At 37.4% G+C, this 23595-nt stretch overlaps 1 protein-coding gene and 1 long non-coding RNA gene across 3 annotated transcripts in view; one reads left to right on the top strand and one right to left on the bottom strand.

Annotated features, from left to right (window-relative positions):
• Window positions 1-23475, bottom strand: part of LOC129364314 (transmembrane protein 266-like) — a 45912-nt gene extending 22437 nt beyond the window's left edge. The window contains exons 1-5 of one of the 2 annotated variants that reach the window (XM_055036878.1): window positions 22700-23475; window positions 21238-21312; window positions 20227-20358; window positions 19472-19608; window positions 12625-12816 (exon numbers count right to left, since the gene is read on the bottom strand). In XM_055036878.1, the coding sequence (XP_054892853.1) occupies window positions 12625-12816; window positions 19472-19485 (206 nt within the window). In that variant the 5' untranslated portion in view covers window positions 19486-19608; window positions 20227-20358; window positions 21238-21312; window positions 22700-23475. Of the gene's footprint in view, window positions 1-12624; window positions 12817-19471; window positions 19609-20226; window positions 20359-21237; window positions 21313-21627; window positions 21699-22699 lie in introns of those variants that run through there. The other variant, XM_055036879.1, reaches the window with a different exon arrangement.
• Window positions 7572-10190, top strand: LOC129364315 (uncharacterized). Its single transcript, XR_008606429.1, has 4 exons — window positions 7572-7730; window positions 8674-8757; window positions 9332-9422; window positions 9585-10190. It is a non-coding gene; the product is annotated as an uncharacterized LOC129364315 (long non-coding RNA).
• Window positions 23476-23595: the final 120 nt, after the last annotated feature.

Here is a 23595-nt window from a genome sequence, read left to right as displayed (position 1 = left end):
AACTACAATATAAGGCGCTTTTTCAGTTGGTTTACACTTTTTTGGTTTACAAGAAGTAAATTTATAGTACCTGTATTGTTTGTAAGAAGCAAAACTGGATCAGTGATTTGTCCAGAAAACTGTCAACAAAATAGCCATCAGCTTTAAGCTGGTCGAAATGTTCCATCCAAAACTGGGTACATTCACTTCTTAAAGTGCACCACCATCGCTCTATCCTTTGATTTCCTGTACTCGGACCGAGAATAACAGAGTCAAAACCATTTTCATTCTCGGTGTTGTGCAGAAATCTTTGCATCGCTGCCGCATAAGTGTTCTCTGTGCCATGATCCATTCGTATCTTTTGAGGAAATCCATTATACTCCATCACAGCGTCAATGAAATAGCCAGCAATAATGTGAGGATCACTATTAGTCTTATATGCTTCGAGCCAGATCATTTTCCTTGAAAAGCCATCTATGCATCCATTAATACATATCCCATAAGGCTTTAATTTATCGTACCCATCGATGTGCCAGACATAGTTTGGTCCCCGACTGACATATAAGCGTCGTCTCAAGCGATTTTGTGCACGCAGGTCAACCCCGTTGGGATCCAATAGGCGCATCAAAAGACGTACTGTTTCTCTGTCTGTGACTATGCCAGCCATCCAACATTTCTGGTGCATCCAACTGTAGCCGTGCTGTCTCCCAGATCCTTGTAGTTGATGCTCTATAAAAGAGGCCACTTCTGCAACATCTGTCTTATTTTTTCTACGCCAAAGACGCTTCTTTTGCAGTCTTCTCTCCAGCGTCCGGAGACTTAATTTGACATTATGGGTTTCTTCCAAAACTCCCAAAATTTCAAGATTAGTAAAACCACTTCTGAAGTATTGCTCAATGATGTTATCAATATCCATTTCTTTCTATCAAGCTGAGTATATTTCAAACTATAGGGCCAACTCAAGTTATCTCATTATAATGAGATACTATCTCATTATAATGAGATACTATCTCATTATTTTGAGATACTATCTCATTATAATGAGATACTATCTCATTATTTTGAGATGCTATCTCATTATAATGAGATACTATCTCATTATTTTGAGATACTATCTCATTATAATGAGATACTTTCTCATTATTTTGAGATACTATCTCATTATAATGAGATACTATCTCATTATAATGAGATGCTACCTCATTATAATGAGATACTATCTCATTATAATGAGATATTATCTCATTATAATGAGATAGTATCTCATTATTTTGAGAAACTATCTCATTATAATGAGATACTATCTCATTATTTTGAGATACTATCTCATTATAATGAGATACTATCTCATTATTTTGAGATACTATCTCATTATAATGAGATACTATCTCATTATTTTGAGATACTATCTCATTATAATGAGATACTATCTCATTATAATGAGATACTATCTCAAAATAATGAGATAGTATCTCATTATAATGAGATACTATCTCATTATTTTGAGATACTATCTCATTATAATGAGATACTATCTCATTATTTTGAGATACTATCTCATTATAATGAGATACTATCTCATTATAATGAGATACTATCTCATTATTTTGAGATACTATCTCATTATAATGAGATAATTTTATTTAATTTTTTTAACAGAGTGGCGGAAACGGGCTTCCATAGTTTCTCACTCTAAATGTACATAAACATGGGTGGATTTTACTACATGTATTCCTATAATTTAAATATGGACAGTCTTTGAGGTGAGATGCTATTTGGTTTGGTAGAGCTATTTTAGGAGTTCTCTACATTCAGAATTAATGATGAGCAAATATAGTTTTACATCCATTTAGTACCCGTAAAGTAGCTGTGAATTTGCCCGACAGTGCGTTGAAATACAACACGATTCATAATTCATATTAATTAATCATGCAGGTTGTAAACACAGAAAAAGTCACAGTCTGAGTAATGTTCAAAACATTGTGCCATAGAGCCAATTTCTTCACAAAATTATGAGTTTGGACCTTTGGCATAAAAGCTGGTAGGTGGTACACGATAGGAGGACTTGTTTTTTTCCTGTTGCTTACAACAAATTTAGATAAACCATCTGGTGTTGGTACCTAACCATGGACTCCTTGCACATTTGGACCAGTCATACCACCAACATATGCTTCTGCCTCAGCGTCTGGCAGCCACACACCCATCACTGGGATGGGATCTGACATCACTCCACTGCTCAGGTGTTAACTTGTAACTTCAATCAATGGCACAAGGTGGTCTAATCAGCCAATATGGCAACTTGAAAAGAAAACTAATCAAAATTACAAAGTGAATATTTTGTTAATCCAAATCCCCTGTTTTCAGACAGTAAGACCTTCTTCCTGATCACATCACTAATTCTACATTTTGAATTCGATCACAGGTTTGGTTTAAACTTAAATTTGATTTACAGAGTTTTCCATTCGACCTCACAGGATGTTAGATATTTTGCAAAGAAGAATGAGCAAAATGTCTTCTCCGTTTACCTGCAAAACTCGTAAAGAGAAAACCCAGAAGAATTGAATCTGTAACAGCGTCAAACGTTGGTTCTGTAAAGTACTGACTAATCAGGACTGCTTCGAGTGGTAAAGCTGAGATGCTTTGAACGTGTGAAGAGGAAGACACGGGATATATTGGACAATAGATATTAATAATTAAGCTCCCAACAAAAAGGGGAAAAAAATCTGAGAAAGACCACATTATTTATACCTCCCAGCTTCTACTGACTGGATAAGCTGGGAGGAGAACTGACTGCAACCACAAAGCATGTGTTGCAAAAGTTTCATCATCTGTACACACAGCTAGGGTTCACTTGTAAACTAAGTAAAACTTCATTTAAATAGCTGGTTCCACGAACAAAAGGCCCCAGATTGCTTCACATAATAAAGTATGCAACAACAACAAATACAGAAGAACAAACCAAAACAAACATTCATGAAAACTCAAGTTCAGACAAAAGCTTATTGGATGCAAAATATCTTCAGCTGCTTGTTAAAACCTCCCCAGTCCATCTGGCATAAAAATAAAGATGGTGCATATCAAAGTCTGGAGGCTACTGTTTGGAAAGATTGGTGTCCTAAAGCAGCCATTAAAAGTGGCAGCCATTAAAATGTTCTGATTAGATTACCTCCAACGATGAGATGAGTTGATGCTGCATCAATCAAGAACATAAGAGAGTAAGTATTACTTTAAAGCTGTGAAGGTTAAGACCAAGATTTCAATAGCAGAGGTGCAAATTCTGTGCAACAACTTAAGTACCAGTTTCAGACACAAACGCAGCTTTGTGTTACTGTGGTTCCTGAGGCAAAATATTTAAGTCGGGGAAAATGTAAAAACAAGACAAGGATTGCTTGTGATGTTTTTTGTCTTCTGTTAATCCTCTGGAACTGGACGTTAGCATGGCTCAAGCAGCTCACATTCGCAGATGCGGATAGGTATGTTGTGGTCTTAAGGGTTAATGGATGTAGTAATGGAGAACATGCAGAGCGCTGTTGAGCACAAAGGGTAAGAATCTTGTCAGAGAGATATATCTGTGAAAACCAAGAAATCTCTTTACCAGACAAACGATGGAAAATTAGAGAGAGAGAGAGAGAGAGAGAAAAAACTGAGCAAAAAACAGAAGCAGCTTGACGACTAAGGGGTGTGTGGGCAGACGTAAAAGTGCTGAACACAAGCCCACGCCACCTTGGTCCTTCCAGGGTTTTTGCTAGACAGGAAGATGGATGGGCCCAACTCTAATAATAACTACACTCCACTTACCATGGCGCCAAAACTGCTAACATTGCAGCTGCCCCCTGATGCTACCTAAAACAACCACCTCCCACAATGTCGCCCACTTTGCTCCTGATGGGAACATTCTGTTTGGCAACACAGCGGTCGTGTGCTGGAAATCTCCACACCATCAACTCTTTTACCCACTAAGTTAAATAAATTTGAATGACACAGGTTGCTTTCTCTGATCTAGTCTTGTGGTACTGACAAGTCTGTACTCTGAATGTGAGTCTGGGTAGAAGAAAGTGGAGTGGGGTGGAAATTAAACTGTTCTTGCTTAAAGAAACCAGAGTAGAATATGGCAGAATATAAGTAGAAGCATGGATACGGAGGCAATCTGAAGAAAAAAAAAATATATATATATATACAAAACACACAGAGAGGTGGTGAAAAAAAAAGCTTTTTTTAAATATGCAGAGGCATCAGTAAAGGAGTACCATTGTTCCTAATGAGGTGTGACAGCCCAGTATAAACTGGAATATGAAGTGAACCATGATTACAGAGGATTAGATAACAACCACTATGCAGCACAGTTAGAAAGCTTTTCAGGCCTGGCCTTGTTTTCTGCTTCTCTTTCTCTGTGTGTAAATCCTCTGAGTGCTGCATTTCTGCTCACGCATAAAAATATACATGTGTGGAGGAGAGACAGGGGGAGCACGAGAAAACGGGTTGTATATAAGTGACTCCTCTGCCACTACAAGGAGCGAGGGCAGCAAATACACTGGAGATAGCCGTAAGGTCAGCTCCGCCTTCACAGTGTTACAGGCTATGATATGCAAACATGCCTGACAGAAGGTGCTTCATCACACAGCAGCAGCTTGAAGTCTTTTCTCTTGATTAATCCTCCCTGCTTGCTTCCTTCTTATAAGCCACGATGCCAATTGTTCAAAAACTGCTGCAGTTCTTCTTTATGTTACTATTTAGGGACTAAACACTAAAACTGAATGGTTTCACAACTTTAAAATAATTGACAGGCTGACACAGTTTCTAAAATAAACTAAAAAGAGAAAATGCATCAGTTAAATATGTGGGGGGATTTATTGGTATATACATAACTTTTCTTCGGAGTGGTCAAATGAGAAAACTTGCTGACAGCAATTTGATCCCAAACTACCACTGAAAATAACTCCCACCCCTGACCCAATAGCTGTCACTGAGTTGATGAAACACCTTTACCCACTTTGCGTTTGTGACGCTTACTTTCAGAGCTATCATCATGCCTCACCATTCACTGTGCTAGCCTTTGTTATGATGCTTCTACCTCTAATTCGTCAAACCAATGAGCCAGTTAATGCTGCCTGAAAGAAGTGGGTGAGTTTGTGTATGTGCAGAGGTGGGGGCAGATGGATGCCAGCAGTGGGGCAAGAGCAGCCAAAACATTCCTCATTTGTATAAAATGTCCATTTTAATAGCTGTGAATTGCAAACCAACCGCTTCTGTCGTTCTTCCTTTTAAGTTTTCCTTCATCGCTCTGCTAGTCAATAGACGAAAAGGGTTCATTTCCTCTACTCCATTTCCCCAAAGGTGAGTTTAGCAATCCTTCACCCTGGGATATGCACACCAGCTTCCTCCTATTTGCATTCAGAAAGTGAGCACAGATATTGGTGTGGCGGCTCTCACACATTGCTCTACCATTTAACTCAGGTGACACGAAAGCACTCAAAGAGGATACATGAACAGTTTCTTTTTTCTGTTCTTGATAGCATAGATGTGGATCTGGAGTTTCAAACAACTTGAAAACTCTGACATGATTATATCCAATTAAGAAAAGAGTTTAGCTCAGCTGAGTAAAGCATGTCCATTCTCCAGTAAACTTGTAATTTTGAAAATGTACAAATTGTTCACAGGAAATCTGAATGTTATTGAATATTTAACTTACTTACTTACAGTAAAAAATACAAAAAGATACACAGAATGTGAACACAAAATACATCAAGAGTCTTTTGTATCTATTTTAATAAAATCATCATTTAAAAACTGCATTAAGTCTCAATGAAATTAAAATCTGGCTGATTAGCTTCAACAAATGACAAAAAAGTGGCAAAAAATGCTTGTATATTTATGAGTCTTTGTGTATTAAAGAAAATCCACACAAATTCACATTTGGTTCTTGTTTTTAAAAACCACCGAAGTTGCAGTTTGCATGATTATTTCACCCTGAAAAAAAGTATGGTTAAAATAAATCCCCAAAAATGTCCTGGCATTAATGCCCATGATGAGGGATGAGTGCATGTAAATTTCTTCCTGGCACTAAAAATGGAATTTCATTCAAGCTTAAAGAAAGTATGATTGCTGTTATAACTCCTACTGGCATTTTATTTTTTTATGGGCAGATATTTTACGCTAATGACTTTGATATGAAAGCATCCGCATTACATTCCACACACTTTCATTAAATTGAGTTCAACTGTAAAATAAGTCTAACCCCTGTCTGTTAAGACCACTTATCTGTCTGCAGACCAAAAAAAAGAAAAAAAACCTGACTCACTCTTTAGCCTTTTGCTTATAGTTTACAAACCGGTGGTCTTGCTTTTCACATCTTTAACAAACACTGACACATCTGTGTCAGTACGAAGAGCAATGGAAATTCATGTTATTACTGATCCTGATATGGTTCAAGATTTAACTGGGTTGAACGAGGTGTGATACCAGCATACTGTGACAGTCTTCACTACCTGCTGCTGATGGTGCGTCTGTGAAATCCATCTGTTCTATTACTGGCTTGCTGAAGGGAACCAATGGAGTGAAGCCTGATTTGGTGTCAAACGGAGTCTTTGGATGTGTGTCCTGAATCCTGCGCTATAGTGTATGTACACTGTAAAAAAGGAACCTCAGGGGTTATCACATTAACAAAAGAATATCATGTACTGTTAACTAAATAATTGCATGTTTGAGCCAAAAACATGATACAATCATGTTGCATAAACAAGATATTCCACAACTTCAACGTTTATAAAATTGAATCATGTTGAGCGAACATGATTCATTATAGTCAGACCTATCCTATGCTGAAGACCACGAGTGAGATCACGCGATATCACGCAAGTTCACGCAAGATTACGGGAAATCACGGGATATCACGCGAGAATACGCGAGACAATCGGTTTTTTCTCGCAAATGGAATAAAATGTATTCAAGGTGAGATAACGTGATTCAATTACGTCAGCTAGATCTTCCGCCAAAAAAAAAAGAACGTCGGGGCGTATTACATTAACAATGTACCTTTCACACAATAATGTTGGGTTTGAAGCGAAAACGTGATAAAATCATGTTGGATAAACAAGATATTCCACGACTTCACATTTATAAAATTGAATCATGTTGAGCTAACATGATTCATTATATTTAGACTGATATTGTGCTGACGACAACGAGTGAGATCACGGGATATCACGCGAGAACACGCGAGACAATCGGTTTTTTCTCTCAACTGGACTAACGTGATTGAATGACGTTATCTCAACTTGAATACATCTAATTCCTCAAGCTCCCAGGCCTCTACCAGAGGCCTGGGAGCTTGAGGGTCCTGCGCAGTATCTTGGCTGTGCCAAGATATATATATATATATATATATATATATAATATATATATATATATATATATATATATATATATATATATATATATATATATATATATAGATATATATATATATATATATATATATATATATATATATATATGTGTGTGTGTGTGTGTATGTGTGTGTGTGGTTTTTTTTTATTTTATTCAATATCAATATTTGTCAAAGTTAATCTAATAAAAAAAACAGTGACGTCAGTTCCAAAGCGCTATTGTGTCAGACTCATCTCCCGCTGAAGAGGATCCAGCGACATCAAGAGATTACGGAAAATCACGCGAGATAACTGGCTTGCACCTTGTTGGGTTTTTTCAAGGGCAGAGGGGAGATTCCTGGCGTGCATCTACTTAATTTGAAGAAGGTAAGAGTCAAACTATTTTCATCTAAATCCATATAAAAATATGTTACTTAAAATTTCTCTACCATTTGCACCATTTTCTACTTGTTCCATACTTGTGTCACATTATTTCAAGTTCTGTAGATTAAGTCGGTTAGGTTAAGGCAGATAGCTTTTTGTTTACATTTATCGCCGCACCATGTTAGGTACATTCTGTGCGAAAAAAGTCTGCAGAGCCATATGTAGTGTACAAAGCTGCTGCCAGAGACACAAATGGACCCCAGAAATGTCACAGTTTTGCTCCTCCTGAGCTCCCTGGAGGTTTAGTGGATTTTTAACACACTGATCTAACATCAGTCTATTTCTAACTATTTTAATTCTATTTCAGTAATGTTACTATGGAGGTAAATGTAGATACACACACACACTTTGGTACCTTTCTATCATCATCGAGATTCTTAATTAATTATGGTAATAAAAAGTCCTACATTTCAGTCGGTGAAACCTGCAGAAAGCATTGCTTTCTGAGCTTTGTTAAATGTTCCTAAAATACCTGTTAGTTATGGATTTCTAGTATATTTTGTCAGGTTAAAACTCTCAATGGATTATCCATTATTACAGACTTGAGCTTTCTATTTTTTTTCTTTAAAATACATATTCCTCTGCTGTAAAGATGTTGGGGTTTTTTGGACTCTTCTTTGTTGTCCCCAAATAATTGTAGCTCAGAAACAATATTGAAGTTCATTGGTTTAATTTTGAAATGTTGATGTTTTTTGTGTTGATTGCATGTGCTCATTTTGACCTATGTTACTATTACTTTCTACCATGTTCAATTCACCACTGTTCTGCACATATGTGCTTGCATGTGTCCAGTGGTTATATTCATGAGGCATTCAAGGGACTTGTACTAAAAGATAAAACTGCATTGCATATTTTAATGGCTGAAAATATATCTGATCTCTTTCAGAACATCACCTGTCTGTAATCCACCTGCTTAAGTTCTGGTCAAGGGGCTCATCGGCTATCAAGTTATAGATTTCAGTGGCTAATAGTAAGTTTTGCCAGATCTAAAGTTACTGAATGTAGTGTTAGAGAGCTTATAAAGCTAGGGTTCAGCTAAACATTTATTTGGCCAGTCTGTTTTATTTGTCTTTATTTGCGTGGGGATGTGGAAATGTAAGGAGTGTAGTCTCTCTCTGTCTCGTAGATATGACCTGTTAAAACATTTTACACTTAAACACCGGCATATGCGACGTTATCCATGCCACACATAGACTGTCCATGTACTTGTAAGACATGGAATGCTTTGCATATTCATTTAAGTAGAAGGATATAGACTGTGTTGACCATTCTGTACTTTTCACATATTTCTTTGGTGATATATTCATGTCTTTATTTAAACATCTAACAGCTTCAGTTAGATGTTTAAATGAGATGTTAAACTCAATTTTAGTCATGGCATAATGAAGGGATACTAACAATTTTAAATATCTTTCAAATAGACTGCAAGCCACTGATCACTTTTGTTGTGACTTCCTTTGAATGTAGCTATGTTTTCAAGTGTGTGAACCTATACTGCTGGAGTTTTGAGATTGTTCTCTTTGTTTTTTGATCTGCATATTTAGGAAGACACTGCTGAGGTCAGACGAGAGTGCATCCTCAAAGGTCTGTGTGTACCTAAATGAAGATCCAGAGAAGCTGGTGAGGGAGTACATGGTATGTTAAATTTTTTTTGTGTTTACAATAGAACTCCTAAGAGTTGTTAAAATACTTTCACCAACTAAGGTCCATGAGTGACTCAATCAATGTCAGTCTTAATTTATTTATTTAATTACATGTGAATTGTTTCCCCCCCAATACCCTTCCTAACTCCCTTAGGACGTTGATGAATGTGCAGAAATGGCCAAAGCCGAGACTGTCCTCGGAATCGTCATTTGAGCAGAGGGTGCCGATGCACATCTGGATGTTGGGATTGTCCTGGAGGAGGTGGAAGTTATGAACAGCTTGGGCAGTGTATCTTCTGCAATAGTGATGCTGCTGGGACTAATCTACGCACTAAACTTGAGCTACCCTCAAGTTTAGTGCGTTCAGCACTCAACTTGCTCAGTAATTCAAGCATACCTTTGAAGTAATACAGAAAATAATAATGAAATTGGATGGAAAGAACTTATCAAAGAAAGCACAAGTTCTCAATATGAAACTCGCTGCTAAGTTGAGTAAAGTTTCATATGGAAAATGAGTGTTTAAAGTCTGCAGTAGAAAAGATTTATATTGTTACAGTTCTCTTAAGTTGAGCAACTATACTGACATGTTTTATGTTGTAAAGAATTGGCTGGGAAATGAAACTGTAACCTTTTTGTAGTTGTTTTTTTATTTCAATGTCCAACTCGGCTGTGTTTTGTGCTGTGTAAAAAAACGATGTATAACAATTCTGAAAATACAATTGTGTTGTACCTTTTCTAATTGTTGAGTGTTCTTCCTACACTTTCACCTAGTGCTATCTTAAAATGCTTCATTAACACTTGAAAATATGTCTTTGAATTAACGTCATGAAATAATGGAAAGGATTTCCACACGATTAACTAGCTGTCTTTTAGCATGAAGCATATTTGTTGAGCTAACTTACTTTTAGTGAGTTGGATCTACTGAATCAGGTAGTGTGAAGGTACCACTGTAAAATAAGGTGGTTTCAACTAGATTTACATTCATCTTAATGAAGTTACATCAATGATTTGGTCCTAAACATTGCAGATTAGTTGGGCTGGCTGTATTGCATTACATTGGGTCACGCTATAGTAACTGAGTTAAAGGAACCTTTAAAAAATATGTTGAGCCAACACATTTCATTTGAATTTGAATAACCATAATGAATGGAGTAGAGCCAACTCATTTGATTTATAATCATCCATTGCATTACCATAATTCTGGTTAAGCCAACATATTTGGTTTAAATTAGAACAACCTTAATGAATTATGTTTTGCCAACTCATTTAATTTATATAAGAATAACCACAATATATTATGTTGAGCCAACATGTTTGATTTAGAATCACCCATTGAATCACCATTGTAACAAGTTGAGCCAACACATTTGCTTTACATTGGAATAATCTTAATAAATTAGGTTGACCTAACACATTTGCTTTAAATAGGAGTAACACAAGTACATGGTGCTGAAATAAAGCAAAGTAATCAGGTGGAAATCCTTTCCATAATTTTTTATGTTCATCCAATGACTTATTTTTTTCAGTGTATGAGCGGGAACCTGTGACAGAAATGCAAGGTTGATTTTGTTGTTTGTTGGAATATTCTGGCTTATTATGAAGCCCATGATAACCAAATTTAATTTAGTGTCAGAAGCTGCCATATTTTTATTTAAAATGTCCTCCAAAAGTCACAAAGGTTTGCAGACAAAAGCTGAGTCTAAAGTATTGTAGAGATTTAAAACATTTTCTATGATGGATTTGCATTTTCTGTACAGAACTAATGGGGTGTTTTATACTCTGATATTCTTGTGGATATGCAAATTAACGTTTTTTTTTAAATATATAAACTGTTGAGCATACCACCTTAACAGTTGGGATGTGCAGTACACAGGAGCATGGCTATGGCTGTTCAAGTGAAGTTAAAAGAAATTCTGCCAACATTTGCAAAACATATGGTCAGCTGAAACTGCCAGCCTACGTTCCTGGTTATATCTGGTCTCCACACTGCTGACATGATCAATCAATAATGCTCATCCACTTCGTGACCCAGACCAGCCAACTTCTTTAAAATTTCTGCAAAGGTCAATACAAGCTGAGCATTGCTGTCTCGTCAGGTTTCTTCAGATCCCTGCTGACGATGAAGAGATCAGTAACATTTGCTTTGCATCAGTCAGGTTTTGCACTGGGACATTAAAAGATAGTCTTCTTCAAGAAAGCTGTGTGTGTGTGAGTAGGACAGGTTGGGGATGACTGGCATGCCACTCCTGTCGTTTGCCTAAAAGTCTGATGTTTGAGTCAATGTAAGGAACGATGACAGGCTACTTGAGCTCAGCAAGCTGTTTCACTGTAATTAATAGAACCTGTGTGTAGGAAATGCTGCCTTTTTAACCTACCACATGTAAGAGAAATGAATCAAACACATTTGTCTTCATTAAATTAATACACTAGATTTGTTTACAGACTTATGAATGTTTCCTGCCTTTAATGTTGGATAGTTCTTTGGAAAATGTCAGCAACCTTTAGAGACCCTGGAATTATTCTGCGTTCTGTGAGGAAGAGTTTCTTATAGAATCTATTACCAGGTATTTAACTGCCAGGATAAAAGTACGAAATAAAAAAACATAAAACAATTAACCAAGAATGAACCCAGAGCTCGTGACGATGAGCTGTAATGGAAGAATTTGCAGCACGCTTTGTGGTGTAGGAATTATGCTTAAAATTGTAATCCATCCAAACATGGACTACAATCTATGTCATAGAAAAAGCTGCTATTTAGTTTTCATACAGTAAGAACACAAAGAACACACCAAATGTTTATTAGTCTGACTGGTCTGAAAAATAGAAAACAAGAGTTGGATAGTTAGCTGGAGAGCATCGTACAAATTCTCAGTACATTTTAGGCTTGGACTTTGACTGTGCCATTCTAAGAAATGAATATACTTTGATCTGAGCTGCTTTACTTTACTTTGACAGGATGGTTGAGGATGTTGCTCTGCTAAAAGGTTAAATCTAAACCTAAGACTCAGGAGTTTTGAAGCCTCTAACAAGTGTTTCCACAGGATTTTACCATTTTTGCTCTTGCATGTAAGGCTGATTTCCTAAAATCTTTGAAAAACGTATAGTAACTAACTTTAGCATATTTACTATATATTAACACCACGTCTATGTAACCTGTCTATGGCCAAATAAGGCAAGAGTCCTGAATGACTTACCCTTCCCTGTTTTCATCTTCATCTGCATTGGAGAGCAGCTGAGAGCCGGCCAGTGAGAGGTCCAGAGCTGCGAGGGGCAGATCTCTGTAGCCAAAGCTCACCAGCTGGACCGGAGGAGCCAGGCGCTGGTTCTCATCCTCCACCGGCTGGGAGATGATCTCCAAGTCTGACAGACCTTCCTGCTCCACTTCTCTAGTTATATGCCAAACCCAGCAACAGATGGGCCGTACATGTACACACAGACAGACGTGAGAGAGGAAAAGATTTAGAAAATGAAGTTTTTTTTTTTAGAAACATGTACAAATATATCAAATCCATAACGTCAGTTTGGACCCAACAGATGGGGAAATTCAAATTAAAACATGCGGCTGATTTTGAAAATAAAATTGCAAACTTAAGACCTTAATTTTGGGATTTTATTTAGTGGTTTAACATGTTATTTACAAAAAGTTTAAAACAGCTAAAATGGAAGAGTAAGAAGGCATTAACTGTCAAGATCATTTTAGCCCTGCGCTTTTACAAACTTATCTGTCTTTTATTAATGAAATAAATTTAAGTTAATTGGAAATCAAAACAGACTGAGAAAACTGTTAAAAGAAAGGTATATATTGGAATATTGAAGACTTTAATTATATAAGAGCTTTGAACAGTTTTTCAGCAGAATGCAAACATCTTCATGAGCAAATGTACACCCTTGTAAACCTGTTCTTCAAGCAAGTATGGAGACACACCACCGCTGTGTAGTTGTAGCGAAGCAGCATGTACCCCAGAATGCCCACAAGCCCCAGTTGAGTAAAAGCTGGGCCATCTCAGTAGAGCGTGGAGGTGGAAATAAATGCTGAGTGCAGCTGCAGACTGACTGTGTGTGCCCTGTGGTGGGTATTTTTAGACCAGAGCAGATGCTGGTGTATCATGCCTGCTGTGACGTCATTGCCTCTCCCTTTGTCAGCTGAGTGAATCCCCACTCTCATTCAAATGTCAAAGGGAGTTGAGAAAAAGGTGGGTCTGGAGGGGAAACCAGAGTAAGGGATGGGGAAGGACAGGAGGGGTTACACAACGCAAAGGAGGGTAGAAACCAAGAAGCAATACCAGGAATGGACATAAGGATGGAGACAAGAGAAGAAAGACTGAAATGCTTTAATGGAAAGAGTTTAAAGTATGACAAAAAAAAACTTCAATGGTAAACAGAGTTGGAGATGATAAGAGATGGCTGCCACAAGCTGGGCTGCAAAATGAAAATGCTCAACCTAAAATAAAAACAAACACAACTAGTAACAATTTGGTGCCTGAAAGAAAGCTATGGTGTGTTTTTTGAAATGCTACATAAAGATACACTTCAGCCCAGAGCGACGTAACACACCAATAGCAACCACACATTTTCATTGGACTTGTTGGATTTTCTTTTCCTGATAGATCAATTGCTTTGGAAGGAAAATGACATGCGATTTAAAAAAAAAAGTTTTAAATTAAATTATGAAAGTATAACTCTAAGCTATTTGTGAACTTAGTGCTTACTGAAAGCAACTGGTTGGACCAGATAGAAGAGAGGTGGAAACAAATATACGTCTCAGTTTTTAGATTTTATGCACACTTTTAAATGCTTTACTTGATTTTACTGGTGATTTATTATTGCCCTTTAATTTGTACATCACTTTGGTCAACTTAGATTGGTTTGGTTTATTAATTTTCTACTTTAGGAAGCAAGCAGCTCTTACCAAAATGTTGTGACGTGTTCTGTGAAATTCAAAGTCTCTAATGTATATAAAAGTACAGCAATAAATTTTCTTTATTCTGTTTGAAAGACAACATGTAGCATTAATATGTTTTTAAAAAAAAATGGGGTTCACCTATTTGAGAGTGGTTTATCACTGTCTGACGTGAAACAGAATTGCTTTTTTCACTTTCAAAAACTGTTATTGTATTTTATTCTCAAGAGCTGAAACTCATTTTAAGTCTGACAGGGATATTTCCCTTGGCAAGAAGGGCCCAACACTTTCTCAAGATTCATATCTTCTAAATATTCAAAACATAAGACACCAGAGGATGAGATGCTGTTGACTCATATACAGAAACACAATATACATTACATGTCTGAGGCTAACAAAGCCAGTTTTTAAGCTCCAGGCTGTTTCTTTTATTTTGAAAAAGTACATATGCACGCAACTGGAACAGTGAACTTGCATGAAACTTGAGATGAGCCAGCAGGAAGATTATGTTTAGTTTCACAAAGACAAGAGAGCATCTGATTTTCTGTGCAGCATCGCCAATACCAGTTTCATTCTGAAAAAGGTGACACTCTGTAGTAGCCAGCAAGTAAAGGGAATGCAATGTCTTCTTTTGTTTCCTACTACAATTCATTTACTGTAAGTGACAACGAACAAACACAGTGTTGTTTTCTGGAATTGTCGGCATCTCTCAAAAACAAGATTCTGTAGAGAAGAATTGATCCGCTAAGACTGCGGATATGCAATGTTCTGCTACAGTGTGTAGGCCAGAAAGATGTTGTTTTCTCCACACTTCTCCTACAAACAACATTTCATCCATACCACCTCGCATTCAGAGCACAGCAGCAGGCTTTGGCTCGATTCCCAAGCAATCAGAAGCGTGCACATAACTGTTCATGACAGACACAAGCTGTCCTGCGCTCACCAGCGCACAGCTTGCAGCGATGCAGCCGTACTTCTCTGCCTGGGTGACAGTCAAGATGTCAGGAGAAGGTGCTGACCTTGGCATGGGTTTGTAAAATATTCAGGGATTTTTGGATCTTAATTAATGAAATTATCAGTGCATCTTAGCTATTGTTCATTCAGTTATTTAGATTAGAATGTGTTCATATTTTCTAGCTTACATATTTGCAACAAAAAGACTTAAGAAAATTATATATATATATATATATATAAATATATACATATATATATATATATATATATATAAAAGCAGCAGGTAAAGTTGCAGCAAAAAGTTGCATCACCTTAACAACCTCTTGCAAAAAGGTATTACAGGCCCTGGACAAACTTCAGTCTACATTATTGGAAGTTAATGACCAAGACCAAGTGAGTCATAACTGAGAAGTAAAGAAAAACAATAACTTATTTTTACATATTCTGCAGTTAATCATTTTAAAATAATTTTAAAATGTATTGTTAATATTAAACCTGAGAAATGAAAACTCTTACTCCTGTCTGTCTGCACTTGGTGCTTTTTGAATAAATACTGTTTGACCTTTGTTGGCGTTTTTATGTAACAAAAATGGGCGATGGGAAAATTCTGAATGATTAATTCCAGACGAGAACGAAAAAAGCTTCAACTGCAGAAGAGCAGCCACAGGACAGAGGTGATATTCAGGGGAGTGGGTTGCCCTAAGGGCAGCAGATAAAATTAAATGGTGGACTGTCCCGTTGTGGGTCAGGTAGGAAAGGTTATTATGTGCCAAAATATGCTTAGGGGACTTTACTGGCCATAAGAGAAGGTCATGGAAGTAACTGGAGGGCTGGAGCACCGAAGCATGTTCTGCACATTCATAGCCTTCATCTCTCTCAGATGAATGCTAGCAACCCTACCTTCTTTTTACATAAATCACAAGAGACCAAGGAGACAAGAATAAGGACGAATTAAGCTTTGTTGCTTGCTTAAAAATATTAACATACCAACACATTGAACAAAAAAACTGAATTATACACTTTATTCACTGCACTGCAGAGCTTCATTGAGTTTTAAAGCTAATGGCTAGCCAGGACAGAACCAAGACAAAAGTGATTCATCTCAAAATGACTTCAGTCCCAGAAATGTTATTGCAGATAATGTGACCAGTATTTTATGGCCCTTTTTGTATTAAACATGCGATTACATTTCTTGGAGTGTAGTGATGACCTTCCCAAATCCACAGAGATGGACAAAAAAATTGCAGAGTTAAAAAAATTGGATTTCACAGCACTCAGCAATATGTTTGGTGGCACACATTTCCAACGGGAAGGTCGTTGCTACAAACTTTAGAACAACATGGCTTTCTCTGAAAATAACCATGAGATTCTATCTAAAAAGTCAACCAATTTTAACATATTTTATGTGTGGAAGATTCACAAACCATTTCACAGTGTCTTTGTGAAATGGTTTGTGAAATGGTTTAAACTAGGAATGTTTTAAGTTGAACTAGCAGGTAAAAGTTAATGGTCAGACTCCCGTTCTCAATGCAAGATCTAGGTGAAAAATTAATGCAGCGCTGGACGGAAAAACATCTTGTTACACCGCAGAAGCTAAAGAGTATTTTGTTAAAAGGACTGGCCAGAGTTTCAGTCTAGATGTAATCTAGGAACTGGATGCAAATTTGTTTCAAATTTGTCCCAGAGGTACAAATATACATAATAATAAAGATGTAAGTGTCCACAAGAACTAAAAATGGGTGAAATGCTTGAAATAAATCTAGCAAATTCAACATTTGTCAAGCAACTAAAGATTCAATATGGGTAAATTTAAAAATGGTTTCAATTACTATTTCAACTTAAAGTTTATATCAACAGACTAGATTTTCTGACTGCTTGTTACTTCATTTCTAAATGCCTAACAGCGTCTTTGATAAAGGGTTTTCTCTGACAACAGGAACCATCTTAAACATCTCGATCGACTAATGGACCACAGGTAGGCGTGAGACAATGAGAATGTTTCAGGACAGTTTTTGAAGATCAAAAGCTCACATCAAACCTGGTCAGAATACAGAGAACAAAGCAGATGTCCCGTGCTCCCACCAGCTGCTGAGGACAACTTTAGAGAAGCTGGACACCACCAGGCATAACAGATTTACCTCAGAGGGGTCAGAGACAACCAACAGCTCACTGCGTTTTACTTTTATCCAATAGGAAGATGCCATGCCTCTTCCTATCGAAGAGGCATGGCTCTAGCTCTGGCACCATGAGATGTGCCTTCTCTTATCTCTAACAAAGTCTAAGTTATGTCTGTAATTTGCACTAAGCATGGTCATGGATTTGAAAAGTCTGTGTTTAACATAGTTAATGTCATAGCATCTGTCACTTTAACAGAATTTAGGAAGTGCCTCAGGTTATTCACTAGAAAAGCCAATTCCGTTTCCAGAGAAACTTCCATTACTACTTGCCAGCAGATATTAATGAAGTCTGCCAAGCATAGTAGCTCATTAATAATATGACAGATTAACCCATGATGAATTGGCAAACTGCACAATAGACTGTTCTGGCCCTGGAGTGACCAGTGTCTTATCTAACCTTTACAGATAGAAGCAGCAGAAGACACAGGAGACCCAGGGAGCCCTGTGGTTCAAGATGAAGACAGCACATGTTGTCTTCAGAGCGGAAAGGTCCGCAGACCTTTTTGCACAGCCTCAGTGTCCGATAATGCTAAATAATTACACATTATTTCAATATCCTGAGGTTTGAATCCTCCAAGACGAAACAACTGAAAAGGCAGATTACTCATGCTTTTTTTTTTTTTTTTTTTTTTGCATTTTGACTTACAGAGCATTACAAAGTGATGAAATATGAAAAAACTTTTAAAAAGAACATGAATTTAGGCCTTATAGTGTCACAACAATGGACAACTTGTGCTAGATTAATTGTAAAATGGCACAAGAAAAAAAAAACGAATGAAAATCCTAAAGAAAACTGTCAACATTTTAACATTGAATGTATAAAAAGATGCATGCTCACATCCAGCTCATTATATCTTATTACGACTGCATAAGTACATCTTAAATGTTTTTGTTTGTTTTGTCCATTACAGCTCACAGGGAATAAAAATTCAGATTCTCAAAAAATTTGAATATTACTTGACATCATTATAAAATATTTTTGAATGAGGAATGTTATGTTATATTATGTGGAAGACTGCTGACTTGACCGATGTCTAGCACACATTCATAGCCTGTACAAGGCAGGTAATTCACGAAAAAAAGTATTTGGTGGTTGTACATATGTATGAAAAGTTAAGTGGAAGGAAAATATCTATCAGAAAAAAATATATATTCAGATTTTTTTTTAAAAATGCGTTTTAATTTTCTGTGAACCACAATTAGCTAAATTACCTGAAAAAAAAAATTCCTCAAATTCATTATTCTATGTGTAACAAATGTATTTAATAACTGAGTTTCACTCTTTGGAGTGAATCAATGGAATGATCAGGCAACAAATTCACATAAACATAAATCAAACTTAGATCTCGGGTGAAAAAAAAAACGACAACAAAATGCAAAACATTAAACTGTTAAGGATCATTTTGACACACGTCAACATGCTGCACAGAGTGGAGTTTAAAGAAAGCCCCAGGAGATCTGAGCATAATACAAGAGCCTTTCTTTATCAGCCTTCCTCTTTCATGAATACATTCAGATACTTATGAAAGCCAAAATGGAGCAATGATTTGGGGCCATTTATCTAGGTCAAGAGAATAAATGCAGCTCGTTAACAAGAGACAAATTACAGAGTAATACGACGCCAGCAGTATTATACCCTGACAGAGAGAAGCGGTTTTCAGTGTTGCCCACTTTTTTCTCCTCACACTCAGAGACCCACAGTAAACTTCATGTTCCCTCTGTTGTCTGTCTGCTCTCGCTACACATTACACACAGAAGACGTTTCACCTCAAGAATCAACGTAGCGGTCAGCATTTTCGCCTGACCCAACCTGTGCATCCTCATTCAGACAGACGAGTGTGAGTCCATACATTATTGTTTCAATGGAAATACAAACACAGATATGGTGACAGAGTGAGAGAAAGGGGGGAAATGTTTAACTAAAGGACAAAGAGTTTGTTTTTATTTTTGTTTTTTTAAGATTTTGAGTGGCTGGATCAGTGGTAAACACAGTTTATGATTTTTACTTACTCAGCATTAGCCATAATGATGGGTGATGGAGAAGGGAAGCGATGAGGTGGTGAAGTCTCTCCACGCGATTCCCCTTACTTTTGTTTTAGAGCTGCAGTTCACCTTTCCACCTGAGAGGTCCTGCTTTCATGCTCGACCTGCGGAGAGCACATCTAGTTACACCGTCAGGAACTCAGAGACGTACAGTCCGACTATAACTAACACAGCTGCATGCAGCAGGAAAATGTTATTTCACAATCCATAGAGTGTCTTGCAGTATTATTCAAAGCCCTTGAGCTTTTTCCACATTGTTACAAACACAAGCTTGAGTGTAATTTTTTTAGGTTTTATGTGATGTACCAAAACAAGGCAGCATTGTTAACTGGAAAGAAAATGATACGTGGTTTCAACCTGCGAGAGGTTGTGAAAGACTTGAGTAAGGCGGAAAGCTTCACCTGTGGGAAGACAGCAAAATTTGAAAATTGATGTTCACAGACTCTTCATCCAATCTGACTGAGTTTAAGCTGCGTCACAAAGAAAAATAGCCAAAGTTTTTATCTCTGGACGTGCAAAGCTGCTAAAGCCAGACGATAGCCAAAAAACCAACAGAGCTACAGTCTCTGATTTTTTTGTAAAAGTATTAACCCCCTTGATTATTTTCTCCATTTATCTCATTTCAAACTCAAAATTTGATGCATTTTATCAGTTCCTTCCATGGAAGTTGTTCCTTGACTATCAAGATCAGCAAATAAAATAGGTAAAGAGGAGAAACTCACAAAGATGAATGAGGAGAAATCAGAGGAGCTCAAACAGTTGAATAAGGAGCTGAAGAACCAGAGGAGCCTGACTGGAGACGAGAAGCAGCTCAGAGAGGCTGAAGCTCAGAGAGGCTGAAGCTCAGATCGACTCTGTGGAAAAGCAAAAGTCTGAGCTGGAAAATCAAAAATTCAAAAGATAAGGAAGCAGAACTAAAAACTAAAAAGCACAATCTTTTAGGTTTTAAGTTTATGTATTTGTTTTTTATTTTATATTTATATAAAAACAATTTTCTTCAATATTATTCCCTTTCTATTGATTATGTGCCCTTTTTACACATACATAGAATTTTTTTAAACTTAAATTATGTCATTTTGAGCAGATTCTGTCCAGTCAACACTCTCCTGGAGAATCTCTCATCTGCGGAAAAGAAGGCGAATCGATAAGCAGTAGACGAGGTTCCAGTCTTTAAGAGCAAACTGGATGCGGTTAATCAGTGCAGTGCCCACCTTAAATGTCTCAAAGCTTCAAAAAAAGAGCCTCAGCTCTGCAAATAAAGTAAGAGCTTATCCAGATCTCTGAGAAAGTGAAACTTATCACTGATGTGGAGGATCAAATCTATCATTTTTATTTTGTACCTATTTTTAGTAGGAAAATAGATACAAACTAAACAGTATTTTTAATGCTATTCCAATGCATTCAGTTGAAATTGGATGTTTACGTTTATCAAAAATAACTTTTTTTTTTTTAATTTCTCGCTATCTGAATCACAGCAAACTGCTCTTGTTTTACATTAGCTGGAATTATCAAAACTATTTCTATTTGCTAAATGCCAGAAAACTTAGTGAGAGATTTATTTATATGTTTGATTTTCTTGAAAATGCCTTAAAATTTAGAAGTTCACATACATTTGTTCAGTATCAGAGATGAGATAATTGACTTTTAAAGAGTAAGAGAGGAGACATTATGCAAACTCAACTTATTTAGCTTTACATCTTGTTATAATGTTATTCCCTCACCCAAAAACATACCTGGAGTGTTGCTTTGATTCTTTCATGCATGTTTCAGAAATTTCTGAATCTCCTGTGGCAGCCATGCAGGGGTGCCTAAGCAAGACAAAATGTGTGAGTCTTTTCATTCAGGGTTCACATTCTTACAAATTTTCCTGTTAGCCATTTAAGAGTATTTTTAATTTTAAAGTAGCTTTTAAATGCAACAAAAAACAACTGTGACCGGATTAAAAAGTTCTACTTTTGTTACTTTTAAATTCACACTTTGATTGATAAATAGAAAATTATTAGCTGTCATGTCTTTCAACCTGTCAATGATTTCTCTTATACTACTGCTGTTCTGAATCAGCCATAAATCTCTTCACAGTATGAAAACGCTTCATTTTCATTAAATATCTCAAGTTTTCATACCTTGTCATCCGACACTACACTATCCGATGATTTTCATCAGCAGAGATCCATTCTATTTCCCATATTGCTTGAAACCTGTGGCCTGCTTGATAATGTGGAACATCCTCCCTTTAATTGAGCTTACCAGACAAACTAATCCACCCAGCTCTCTGAAATTGATTATAGTGATTCAAAGAACTTTGATATATAACTTTAATAGCACAACAACAACAAAAAAATTATTTTTACGACACTTTAATCCAATTTGCAAAATAATTTGGAACACGGTGCAGTTGCTGGTTAATTTCACAGTGCAGTTCTGATCATTACCCATGTAAAACTCTTTAAACCTAAAAGAGAAAACATATCTCCCATCTTGCATATGACTTTGACGCTTTCTGTTTGTTTTTCTTTAATGAATAAAGCTGATGCCTCCTGATGCTGACCACCTCCCTGGTCACAGTATGTCTTCTCAGTACCGGATGCATTCTTACAACCCTGGAGCCTTCAACCTGACCTGTGTCAGCCTGGATGAGAACAACTGCTGCTGTGAGGGCTGAATACATGCTAAATGCTACACTTTTTAGATTTTTAGTTGTAAATCCTTTTTTCTTTAACTTTTCAAATATGCAGCACTCTCTATTGATCCAACACATTGATGAACTACATAAAAATGTATGGCTGTAACATAAAGTCTGGAACTGCGTCAGGAAATGTCAATACTTTTAAGACATGTCTTTAGATATTTTGACTTTTTTTGTTGTTGTTGTTAGAAACATTTCCCTGCCTCGTGGTGTCTTTCTTGACCAAACAAAGCTCATGCACTGCGCTACCCGCACACTTGGACACTTAGTCAAATTAAACAAGATTAAAACAAGTTTTAAAAGCTGCTTCTGAAATGCCACAAACTTTCCTAGACGTCGGCTCTTATTCAGACTTGCAGCTCTACATCCGCCTATCAACAGAGTTGTCTTTCAGACTTCTCTCGCTCCAACCAGCAGTAATAATAGCTTATGTTTCACACCTGCACTGAGAACCTCTTTGCTATTAGATGCACTGAATAACAGTACAAACTCCAGAGAGAGCCTCTCACCTGTGATTGATTTATATTGTTGATACGCAATTGTGCCTCCCGTTGCTCCCCTGCAGAAAGTAATGTCTCCCTCCGTGGCGCTCACAGTGAGTGAAGCAGCGGCGGCAGGCTCGCAGTGTGTGTAGGCTGCAGCAATCCTCTGCACTTTTGCATTGGACGAGCACCGCCGCTGCGTTCGCTGCTCCCTTGCGCTGTGCGGATTTCGGTGCAAAACCAGAGGCTGCAGCTCGAATGCATTGAATCATCGTCACTCAACAAGAGCCATGTTAGCTTTAAGTGCAGTCACAAGAATCGAGTCAACCCCCCACCCCCTCCCTCCTTTCTTTTTCTTTATCTCCCTGGATTATACGAGTTGAGTTGGAGGTCCGGGTTGCGCTCCCCAGCCGAGGGCTTCCCCGACGTGCGCAGCGGGGAACCCTGCGAGAGGGGAGCTGTCCAGGTGCTGAAAACAGTCCGACGGAGCCTCGGCTCTGTCAGAGAAGCGCCTCCGGAGCGGCGGGAGGACGGAACACCGCAAATTTTCACGCGCAGGCGGCCAAAACATTGACGTTTTCGTGCCAAAGTCTGGCGGTAGCCAGAGAGTCGTGTGACATTTGCATCGATCCGGTCACGACAGAGCAGTAAAAACATTAGCCGTGGGGTGGATCTGTGTGCATGAGCGGGATAAGAAAAACAAACAAAAAAAACCTGCAAGTAAAAGGTGTGCGGCTCCCCAGTTGAGGCCAATTTAGGATCGGATCGTTGCCTCAGATGATTTTATTAGCTTTACGCCTGGTTGGTCGCTCCTCTCGGTGTCATGAGCTACGTTTTTTTTTTTTTTTTTTTCTGGTGTCCCAAAATAAAGATACTATGGGAATATAAACTGCCTGTGCAGCAATTGGCTTAACCATTTGTCA

The sequence above is a fragment of the Poeciliopsis prolifica genome, unplaced genomic scaffold (genome assembly GCF_027474105.1).
Source record: "Poeciliopsis prolifica strain line A6 unplaced genomic scaffold, Auburn_PproV2 SCAFFOLD011, whole genome shotgun sequence".
Classification (NCBI taxonomy): domain Eukaryota; kingdom Metazoa; phylum Chordata; class Actinopteri; order Cyprinodontiformes; family Poeciliidae; genus Poeciliopsis; species Poeciliopsis prolifica.
The sequence above is the reverse complement of the archived record's forward strand: the minus strand, read 5'-3'. Positions and strand labels throughout refer to the sequence as shown.